The 12,530-nt window shown below is 34.8% G+C and overlaps 1 protein-coding gene and 1 pseudogene across 1 annotated transcript; one reads left to right on the top strand and one right to left on the bottom strand.

Annotated features, from left to right (window-relative positions):
- Nucleotides 1-1,329: 1,329 nt before the first annotated feature.
- LOC141818422 (putative disease resistance protein RGA4) lies at nt 1,330-4,546 on the bottom strand (annotated as a pseudogene).
- A 4,851-nt stretch (nt 4,547-9,397) lies between these two features.
- On the top strand, nt 9,398-9,931 carry LOC141818421 (dirigent protein 22-like). Its single transcript, XM_074705928.1, has one exon. It carries the CDS (start codon nt 9,398-9,400, stop codon nt 9,929-9,931), a length of 534 nt encoding a protein of 177 aa, XP_074562029.1.
- Nucleotides 9,932-12,530: the final 2,599 nt, after the last annotated feature.

Below are 12,530 nucleotides of genomic sequence, written 5' to 3'. Positions count from 1 at the left end.
AAATAATATTATTAGTGTTGATTAATATTGACTGATGTTGAATAGATATGAAATATTTATATTGCACTAGTTATTGATTTTGTTGTTGTTATAATAGTGTCAAAAATAAAGATAATTTCAAACATAAAAATATATTGACACGGGATAGATTATCTTTTTGATAAAAATAGTTAATTGATTCAATCAAACCAATTGAATTCATCAATTCAATCAAAATAGTTAATGACTGATGTTACACTCACAAGAGGCAATAAGAGTAGTAAAAAGTTCGACAACAATTTTATTTTCAAAATAAATCCACGGTTAATTACATATTTTTGATTTTCAACAATATAATTCTAATTATGCAGAAAGCAAATTTAAAAGAAATAAATATTTAGCAAAACCCCTGACCATCGGCCAAGATCGCGTAGAACGAATTGCTCTGCTTCCTCACTGTCGATTGCAATTATGTCTCTGTGGATAAATTTGAACACTCCATTATTTTTTAAATAAATAATCACATTGTAAACCAAGAAAGAAGCATCTTATATTGTATCTACCTCTAGATCTCGTGGGATTGATTTTCAAGAACCTATCAAAAGTACCACTGCTTTGACATCCATCAAGCTCTTCTGTAGAAGAAGCTGTGATCAATCTCTGTTCAAAAATAACTACAAGACAATATAATGGACATAATTATATTATTAGCAAATTAGTAAGAGCAGTTGATCACACAACAACAATAACAACAAACTCAATAATTATATTAATGCAATGAAACGTCTATCAAACTAAATGATGGGATATAAAATCATAATAGCATACATATAAAACTCAAATAATGTAAAATCATTTCTCAGCTAGCTAGTAATAAATAATTATTATTGGGAAAAAAATACGATGAGAATGAAATAGCTATCATGCATGCATTCTGTATGTAATTCATGAAAATGAGATAAATGTTTTTCTTTTTTCTACATTTAGTCTGTATTAATTGCCTAAGTAATAGGATTTTTTGTTTTGAAATAACAAATCTGCAAGACTGCAATAATAATTACTTGAGTAAAAGGAAATAATTATCCTTTTCTTTTTATCAAACTTTGAATTTTTAACTGACTGCTGATTTCAGTTGTACCTTATGGAAAAATACAAATATTTGACACATGAGAAATGTTGGGCCAATCTTCGCCTGTCTCCCTTTTACATCTTCTTTCCAATTGTAGGCAACACCCATGAATGGACAAAGAATGCAGCGAACGGAGGTCCTGTAGACACCTTGGAAGCGATCCTAATTGGGGGCACTTGATGATACACAGCTGACGAAGTGATCTGAGATGTTGTAGCCATTCAGGTAAGGTGGTGAGGTTGGGGATATTGCATATATCTAGATCTTCTAGCACACTGGTCGATGGTGCTGCTGTCATCAAGGATTCTAATTCATCACAACAACAAATACTTAATTTTGCCTTAATGGATCCGTATGAATTTCATAATAAGAAAATTGATGCGAACCACATATCCGCAATTGTCGGAGCATGTGTAAGTGTTGCAATTGCCCGCATAAATTCACAATCTTGCCACAAATCTGAATGTCGAACTCATGCAGTGAATTCAGGATTTGTACAAGTATTTCTAGCTGCAGTATATTGCTGTTGTGATTTTTAAAACAGAGATATCGAAGAGCGCTGAGCCGTCCCACTGCTTCTTCGAACGGGAAGGATGTCAAATTGTCACATTCCTCGATGGTCAACGAGTGAACCATTGTTAAGAGCTGTATTTCATCCCAAGGAAGAAATTGAAGTTCATTGCACCTTCGAATATCCAATTTCATCAAGGATGTGAGGTTTCTTAAGCAACCACTTGGAAGAGATGTCATGCCCCTCACATCATACAGTATGAGATGAGAAAGAGAAGTCATTCTTCCAACGCCTGAGAGTAAGCTTTCACTGCAGTTATATAGCTTAAGAAGTTCAATTCTTGGAAGCCTTGGCATGTTTTTCAGTTTTGGACAATTGCAAATCTCCAGTCTCTTCAGTAAAGGGAACAACTCATCGACACCATCAGACTCTGACCATTCCTCTAAATTAGGCATCCGTTCTAAAGGAAAGCCTTGAGTTCAACCAAATTTGACAAGCTTTCTAACTGTTCACAACTCTTGTAACAACCATGTGGGAAATTGTCGGCTCCCATAATTGGATATCTTCAACTTCTTTAAACTCGTGTTGGGGCAAAGATCATCCAGCATGCTCTTGTCATAAGTGTCTGAATAATTAAAGAATAAGGATAATTCATTAAAATCTTTATTCTTCAGAATTTTTCTTCCACCACAAGAATAATTCATCATATAATTTTTAGAAAATCTAATTTCCATTTTCCCGTGAAGCTTCAAATCCTCTAGTTCTGTAATTGAGCATGAGCCAGTTTTATTCTCAGCAACAAAGCAAGATAAACTTCGAAGACTAGTCAATTGTGACAACCCAGGAGGCATGTGAGTGAATTGACCATACTCACAATGGAGATACCGAAGGCTTTGCATATTCCTCAATTTTTTTGGTAACTCTTGAAGGTACCAATTCCTTTGGAGATTGAGATATTGCAAATTTTGGAGAAGAGTTATGGTGTCAGGTAGAACTTTAATGTAATTTTCAGATAAGTCAAGGTACCTCAAATGTATCAAATTTCCTATAGATGTTGGAACCTCCTTGATGTCATTATGCCGTAAATCTAACACCCGCAAGAATTTCAATTCTGAAAAGATGAGTTGAAGTTGTTCCCAGGCCATCGGATATGACATCCAACCTACTATTACCAGGGTGCGCAAGCACAATGACTTCTTGAATACGACCGGAGAAATTTTTGAGAAAATTTTACTATTGAATCTCAAATGATATGTTCTCTTTTGAACAGCCTTTTTATCCTTTCCTCATAATCTTCGTAAGTGTAATATTCATCTTCAGATACTGTTCGTGCCAGGTCATGCATCAAATCATGCATTGTGCACTTGGTTACATGACGACCATCATCATCGCAGTTCTCAGAAGGTGCAGAGAGAAAGAATGACCTCAATACTAGATCATCAAAGATGCGGTTGCCAACTGTTTCAGCATCAAAATTCCCTTCTGAACATACGAAACCATTTGCTGTCCACAACTGAATCAACTCATCCCTTTTCATCACATGTTCTTTGGGAATAGGGAGCCAAATGCAAAGCACTTCTTTGACGGTGGAGGGAGAGCGTCGTAGCTCAACTTGAGCACAGCTAAGAATTTCTGGTCCTCATCTCTAAGCTGCCATACTTCGCTGTTCAATACTGAGGACCAATAAGTTTCATCTCGAGTGCTATGGAGCATGCTGCCAAGAGATATGGCAGCCAAGGGCACACCACCACATTTCTCAACAATCTTTCCACCGATTTTCATCAAATTCTCATTTGGTTCTTCGTCTCCAAAAGCAAATTGCTGAAACAAGGACAAACAATCCTCTCGGGACAACTGCTGTATTTGGTGGATATTTGATGAGCCCATGATCGAAGAGACCTCTTGACTACGGGTAGTCAATAAAACTTTACTTCCTCTTGCCCCACATGTTAAGCCTGCTTTCAGTGCCCTCCACTGTAATTGATCTTCATTCCATACATCATCCAACACGAGCAGAAATCTCTTCTCTGATAAGGCTTTTTCTAGTTCCCCCCTCACTAACTCTGGTTCTGAGATGTTGACCGGTGCACCGGTAGCCAGTTCTAAAACAGATTTCATTATCTTTGTAGGATCAAATTCTGCTCCAACAACTTTCCAGTACATGCTAAGCTTTCCAAAATGAGCTTTCACCCTCTCGTCATTGAAAACATGACGAGCAAGTGTAGTCTTCCCGAGGCCACCCATCCCAACGATGGCGATGACCTTCATTGTATCATTGCTGCTTCCTTCATCATCTGTTAACATGTTGACAATCTTCTCCTTCTCTGTTTCTCTCCCTATAACAGCCAAGCTATTGTGCGAGTGGATCTCTCTATAAGCACTTGGTGACATCCGGACAGTGCCTTGCGGCAAATTTTCCAAGGATGGACTTTTGCAGCAAAATAGAATTTAGATTCTCCATTACTGCTTTTATCATGCCACCTATCCTGCTCTTAAATACAAGTTGATTATTATTAGAAGAGAAGAAATCGCGCACCGGCCTGGAATATGCTCTTGATCTTTGCTTCCGTAAAGCTTCGGTGTCGTAGTAATCCACAGCATCCTCCAGATCGTAGGCCAAGTGTTTGAGCTTCCTCAACAACTTCTTCACGGCGTCATCCCTCATAGAGCAGGCCGGCTCAACATCTTTGATCACCATGTCAATAATTGTTGACAACTCCTTGAGCTTCTCCATCTTTCCTTTAATATCAGTCAATTCTTTGAGTTTCTTATCGAGTTGGAGAAGATCAGCTACCCTGTCGCCCAGAAAGCGAGCCGCAGAACTCGCCAAAGCTACTTCCATAGCTATGCCTGCGAGTTGGAACGATGCACAAGTTGTTTGTTTGCTGTGGATGTGGCTACAAGCTTTCAAGCTTTGGAGGAGAGGAGAAAGGAGAAGCAAAAGCAATACTTGAGGGGAAAGGAGAAGCAATAATGTTGGTTAAAGATAAGTTAAAAGAAGAATTAATATTTTAAGACTATGCCACGTTGGAACTAGCTCATCAAAAGTCATTTTTAATGCTTGAGAAGAAGAAGATATCCATTGGGAAGACTAAAATAATAATTATAATAATAATAAATAAAAACACAAAGTCTCTATTTATTTTTTAAAATAATTTTTAGATTTTTATATTTATTTTTTAAAAATATCTATCAATTAATTTCTGTTTGTCCTATATCCTATACGTTCATGTTCAGTAGGCCAATTATTGATCTAAGTCGGCTGATTAATTTAATTCATTTAGCTAGACCAGTAAAGGAGATTAAGCCAAGTGAATAAAATAAAATAATAATAAGCAGGTCAAAAGATGATAAATCATATTAGGTAGACCGACTAATTAGCCGTCTCAATACTTTATATTGTTGGGATTGCTATCAAAATTTTATATTGAAAATATATTAAAAAAAGATCAGTAGAGTTATAAGATAAAATGAGATCTTTTGAGGAAAGCTTAAATTAAAACCATGAGGACTTAAACTCAAAATGAATAATAACGTATCATTGTGGAATTGTGAAGATATACGACTTCCATTGCAATAACAATTGATATCAGAATCATGGTCGATATGTAGAGTCATGTAGAGATCCTCGAGAAAAACAAAAGAGGTAGGGGAGATCCGACCATGGAATTAATAGTATAAGGGCTCATAGTGTGGTCCTTTATTTGAGAGGAGAATTATTGGGATTGCAATCAAGTTTTATATTGAAAATACATGGAAAAGATTATTAGATTATAAGATAAAAGATATCACAGAATGAGACCTTCTGAGAAAAGTTCAAAAATAAAATCATGAGGATTTAAATCCAAATTGTACAATATATAATAGAGATTGAAGCTAGAGTGAGTTCATGACTTTGTTCGAACATATAAGAGTGAATGGAGAAAGACTTCTAATGTAAAGTTAGACACATCTTATAACATATATGATATTCTTCATTAATAGCTTCTCTTACAATTTTCTTTTCATATTTTTAATTTTTTTTATCTAAATAGGAATAATAAGGTGATCTAAAATCCATTTTTAATCTTTCCTTTCTCCCTTAAAATAACTAGTTTTATGAAGTAAATGCTCAAATCTATTTGTATCTTTTTATACAACTGATTAATTTCTTGGTGTCTTGATTTCATACCTCTTACTTTATATTCTTTCATTATCTTTAGTCTTTTACAAGAAGGGATAAATATTTTATAAATAGCTGTTAAAGATATTCATATTAATTCACAAAAAAATAGCTCCTTAGACACACACAAGTTAGTATGTGACATTCACTCCAAAAGAATATCTTCAACTAACATTAAGTTATCATCTTTATCTTCGTAATTGATGTCATATTCACATCTAGTGTAACTTTTTTTTCATGATACTTCTGCTATAAGAGAAGTGAGAATCAATAATTTATAATAATAATTATTGAGAAATACAAACATATATCAATTTATGATGGTACTAGCAATTAAGTCATGCTTAATTATCTTTAAAAAATCATTTGAATATGTTATGTAGTTGAAGGATCTAGGTGAGTCGAAAATCCAGGACATGCTCCCAATCGTGTTCGAACTACTAGCTGTTTTTCTTGGTAAGTCATCATCAAATTCTTCTGACTTAATATAAGTGCAGCTTCCACAACTTCCAGATGTGCATCCAAATTCTCAGCCTTGGTAGATTCACTAATGCCAAGCTCCTTGTTGGGACTCATCCTAGCCCTCGACGCATGAAGTTGCTGAAGTTGAGGTTGTGTGTAACAAAAGCATGACTCTTCATCTTTTGTTTCATTTTTTCTCAATCAATGATTTTGAGCTTGTCTTGTTTCTTTTATAAGCACCACAACTGTTCCCACCATGTGGATGCTTGACCTCTGAGTTTAACATCAACCAATTTTACTTTCATACGATCTGATACTTCTTTATAATAAAAAATTCTCTTCACATCATTAAGTTAATTAATGAATTTTTTAGCTTGTAGCGTATTAGAAAATTTGAGAAGATCAATTGAAAATCCAATATCTCTATTTTATTCCTCTCGACCACGACTTTCGCGATTGTATACGAGGTTTCAAAAGTGAAAGTAGAATTAAGATAAAGAAACTTACAATCTTTAAGATCTCGTGCCTCTAGGCTGTGATTTAATTCTGCGACTTGTCTTTATAAATCTTCAAGCTAAGTACTTCGTCTTGGGTGTTAAAATCATGCATGATACAAGACTTAATTTCTCAGGTGGAACCTGCCTATCACAACCACGACCACGACCACGACCACGACAACCATCGATGAGATCTAAAGGCTCTGATACTAACTAACGTCGGCAGGATAACGATTATCCTAGAGGCTCATTTGCACATAGAGAATTTCGATATACCGAAAATTCGAAAAATACCAAATTTGACGCAAGAATTCACCAAATGAAGAGAAGCCGTCACCGTCTTTAGGTTTAACCGAAATAGATTATTCAAAACCAAAAATTCATCCCCTAACAACAACTAAATAAAAGTTTAAATAGTTTCCAAAACCCTAGCAATGAAAAGATAGTAAAACCCTAAAAATCAAATCAGCCTACCATGCGCCACGACCGTGCTAAAAAGCATGATTTAACCGTGTTGAAAAGCACGGCGTGGCCGTGTTGGAGGCTAGATGTCCGTGATTGACTGGGCATGACCGTGTTGGAAAATACGACTTAGCTATATGTTGGTTGTTGAAAAACTTGATTCCATCTAGCCAAGGCACAAAATTAAACATGCCCATGTCAAGAGACACGGGCAAACTGTGTTCTTCGCTGAAAGTCTCGGCTGCTACTGCATCGATTTGCTTCTGTTCAGTTTTGATCCAAATCAGTCGACTGATACACATAATCAGTCGAATCGATTTGAGTAAAAAGATACATCTGTAAATGAGCTTCGTTTCGCACTAAAGATCATCCCGTTCCGATATCCGAGTCAAAAGTTATGACATTTAGAAGTTTACTATATCGTACCTATCAAGATGTCTCGTTGCCTAGCATATGGTTAACCTTGACTTGCCAGGATTTCAAATCACTAAGTGTCCAATTAACTTTGATCCACTTGGACTTTCCTCTTGTCAACTTGCTTATTAGATTTTTAATCACCAAGTGTTCAGTCAACCTTGACTCACTTGGACTTTCTATCTCGTGCCAAGTGTCCGGTCAACCTTGACCCACTTAACTTTTCTCTTGCCAACTTTTTTTATTGGACTTCCGATCATCAAGTGTTCGATCAATCTTGACCCACTTGGACTTTCCATTATATTTTGTGTCAAATGTCTAGTCTTACATGATCCACTTGAACTTTCCATTTCGTGTCAAGTGTTTGATCCTCCATGATCCACTTGGACTTTCCACCATCAAGTATTCGATCAATCTGATCTATTTGACACCTAACTAATATATTAATCAAATATTAAAATCCAACTCGAGTCAAACCGAGCTTGATCAACTTGGTCCATCTTCACCCTAGGTTAATTGCACCAACAAATTATGCATGATGATTACATTAACATGTTAAAGATAGAAATTGAGGTCATCTTTAATTTTAACCTTAAACTTAATCCCCTTTGCTGCAAATATATATATATATATATATATATATATATATATATATATATATATATATATATATATATAAATAGTAATATTGAAAATGAAGTATTTATAATTTAACAGTTTAATTGAAACCTTATGAATCTTACTTATTATAATTAGACAAATAAATAACTAATAACTAAAATCACTATATATCTTTGAGAAAGTTGGGGATCTATATATATATATATATAATATAGTGATTTTAGTTATTAGTTATTTATTTGTCTAATTATAATAAGTAAGATTCATAAGGTTTCAATTAAACTGTTAAATTATAAATACTTCATTTTCAATATTACTATTATTTATTAGTAGTATTTCTTCATCTACTATATATGAATAACATATATATGAACCGTAACTCTTACCACATAGATAATTTATTTCTTATCAATTAATATTATATTATAATAATTATAAAATCATAACTACTATAATTATTTAATAATAATAATTATAAAATCATAACTATAATAACTATGCAACAATAATAATTATGAAATCATATTTAGTAGTAGTAATTATGAAATTATATTTGTCATATGTATATAATACTTATGGGATTATAATTATATAATAATTATGATTTTATAATTATTATAATATCATTGAAAATAAAAATATTTTCAAAAATAAAAATAGATTAAGATGGATGAGTTGCTATTTTGATAGTAAATAAAAAATATTTTTTAATAATTCTAATAAACAAAACCCACTGGATTTTTTTATTGTCTTTTGTATTGTGTTTTTCCTGTACACATGCTGGTCAAATGTATATATGAAGATGAATGATAATGAAGAGTGGACGTCAATACAGAAGGGCAACAACGCGTCTGAAAGACTTCAAAGTTCCAACTTTTCAATGAACAGACACAAAAGACTGCTAAATCAACTCATCTTTCAAAAGATCTTAATCGTTGACAAAATTAATTAATCATTTGATGACTGATTCAATTCTGTATATCCACGAAGACTTTACGTATTCAAGAGACGGTGACGACCTGCTACCTTACAGTATTAACTACGCGTGACTCCATCTCTGTAGTGTGCATTACTATAAGTAGAGCCCTGCAACTCCGCAATATTCAAACACAACTCATCCGCCTTTGCAATTTAATTTGTTACTGCAACTCCGTAAATTAATGGCAGCCTCCTCAGTCATTCCTTCCTTGCTCCTCTTCCTCTTCGTGTTCTTCGCAGCTGCCGCTGCCTCATCCAACCCCAATGGCTACATGCACCTGCGCTTCTACAACCACGAGAGAATCCTTGGCTCCGGACCCAGCGCCACTGTCGTGTACGCCGTACAGCGCCGCGATTCCAACTCTGGCGCTGGCTTCGGCAACGTCATCGTCTACGACAACCTCCTCCGATCCGGCGTCGAGCCTGACTCGCCCATCGTCGGCCGGAACCAGGGCATGGGAGTGGGCTCGAGCTTGGCCGAGAACTCCGGCCTCACCAATTTCCAGCTGGTGTTCACCGCCGGCAAGTACAACGGCAGCTCCCTCGCTTTGCAGGGGTTGTTCCCGGTCGCCCCGCTCGGGACCGTGTTCGAACGGGCGATCACCGGTGGCACCGGACGGTTCCGGCTAGCGAGAGGCTACCTCTTGACCACGGAAGTCCGTGCTACCAACACGACTCTCACCGGACAACTTGACGCTTATATCACCTTCCGTTGAGATCGACATTCATGCAATTTATTCTTTTCTACTTATTTATAATTATTTCATAATCCTTGATTTTATGTATCGAAACAAATTCATCTTAATGAGCTAATTTGTATCACAAAAGATCATGATTGTTTTTGGTGATCAAAATTAAAGGTTGGTGCACGATTAATTAATTAGTTCTGTTTTATCTTATCTACAAATGAATCTATTAACGGCGAGTTTTCCGCAACTCTTAAACATTATTTTTGAACACAAGGAGACATTGGAGAATCAGATACAAAAATTTGATTGTGATTTGAATTTTCTACTATAATTACAAGAATCATATAAATCTTGTAATTATGGTATTGGAGAATCAGATACAATAATTTAATTATGATTTGAATATTCTGCTGTAATTACAAAGATCATATAAATTTATAATTGTGGTAATTTATATTTGCTGTAATTTAGCTTATAAATTTTATAGAATAGTTTAATTTTTAGATTTAAATTTTTGTACTTTATATATAGTTTTCTAATACAATAGAAAAGACACAAGAAAATTTTTCATCAATTTATTTTGGCCTCTCTCCTCCCTATGACCATTGATCATCCATCCCCAATCTTGTCAACCCGATCTCCCTCTCACTCTCATCAATATTTCTCATTAAAATATTATTAAACTTAATTACCTCTATTAATTATATTGATGATCCAGCTTATCGCATTCGTTTCATTATAAAAATTGTCTTTGCAATAAAAGTCACAAATGACCGCTTTCTCAATCTTCTATTGTCTTTACTGCTCCCATTATAACAATTGTCTTTGTAATAAAAGTCACAAATGACTGCTTTCTCAATCTTCTATTGTCTCTACTGCTCCTCTGTACGTAAATTATTTTTTTTGATGTCCGGATCTCCCCTATATATTCCATTGACAAATACAAATATTATATTATTTTTATTGAGCACTTCACCCACTACATCTCACTTTATCCCCTTCAATGTAAATCTGATGCCTCTTTCATTTTTCCATGCTTCAAAACTCTTGTTGAAATTATTTTAAACAAAAAATTATCATATTTTATTCTGATAATGGAGGGGAATACACAACTTTATCTTCTTTCCTAGGTCAACCTGACATTTCACATCTCACATCATCACCTCACACTCCGGAAGACAATGGTTTCTTTGAGCATCGCCATGCCACATTGTTGAAACTTATCTTGCTCTCTTGTCCCGTACCTCTTACCTTCTGGTTATGCCTTATCCATGGCAATCTATCTCATCAATCGCATGCCCACTGCAACTCTTCATATGTTGTCTCCTTACTACAAATTATTTAGCTCTTCTCTCAATTACTCCAAACTTTTGTACCCTTTGAGTGTCTCTGTTAGCTCTGACTTTATCTCTACTATTCTCACAAACTTGGCCCTCACTCTTCATCTTGTGTCTTTCTTGATTATTTTCTCACTCAAAGTGTCTATCTATGTTATAATCCCACCACCTAGTTTATATCTCTCGTCATGTTCACTTCGTCGAGTCTATTTTTCCTATGTGTGGTCATCAACTTACCCTTCCTTGTCATGATAAGTTATGTATGGTGTCCTATTCTAGTTCTGACATCCCTACGATAAGTTATGTGTATATGTTAATTGCCTTAAAGTTTTAGACCTTCTAATCAATGTTGTTAATGACTTCAAATTGATATCTCTGAGCACATATACACTTCGGGGAACTTCAAAAACTGTAGCACTTGAATGGATCCGATTGGAGCTCTTTAGGTCTGTCAATGGATTTTAGTCAAAATCCATTAACGGACCTAAGAGTTTTCGATTTCTAAAAATTTGTCATGAAATAGAAGATGGTAGTATAGTAGTGAATATATTCATGCTGTCCATGATTGATTTTGACATCCCTATAATAAATTATGGATAAAAATTAATTAAAAAAGATAAAATTTCTTTTGAACCTCTGAAAAAGCCTTAAATGATATTTTTTGAGATCGAAACATGACCTGCTACGGGGTTCCACCCTGATAACAAATGTAGGTTTCTGAACTAACTTCAATTTAGTGTGTAAAATGTCTTATTCTGATATTGTGGTGTTTGTTTTTATAAATCAATACCATAGTGGTGCTAATCTTTGAAAATCAGCATCATAGTGTGTGATCAAAATCAACACCATAGTCTATGTTAGTTGGCACACGATCGTGGTTTATTTTACCTATATCTATTAAGATTAGGATTGGACACCATATTTATATTCTACACACTCCACATTTCCATCTCATTATAAAATTTTAGAAATCCAAAGTTATCTAGGTACATTAATGAGTTTCGATCAAAATTTATTAATGGTCCTAGAGATTTGCAACCGGGCTTATTCCAACTCTTGTAATTTTCTACAATGCCTTGAAGTTCAAGGGCTCCCCCCTCTGTTATCATTATATTGTAAATGATACCCAACATTGCTTAAAAGATATAGAAAGTTTTAGACTTTGTATCAATTAGCACAGACCTATAACTCTTGTATGCGAGGAGACTCAAGACTGGGATTTCTCATCACATTTTCCTTCTACACACTCACATCTTTCATCTTATTATAAGTTTTCAGAGAATCTCAGT

Source organism: Curcuma longa, unplaced genomic scaffold, assembly GCF_044706935.1.
Source record: "Curcuma longa cultivar G26 ecotype Majalengka, Jawa Barat unplaced genomic scaffold, ITB_CL_G26_1.1 contig_24763, whole genome shotgun sequence".
In the NCBI taxonomy this organism is placed as follows: Eukaryota; Viridiplantae; Streptophyta; class Magnoliopsida; order Zingiberales; family Zingiberaceae; genus Curcuma; species Curcuma longa.
The sequence above is the reverse complement of the archived record's forward strand: the minus strand, read 5'-3'. Positions and strand labels throughout refer to the sequence as shown.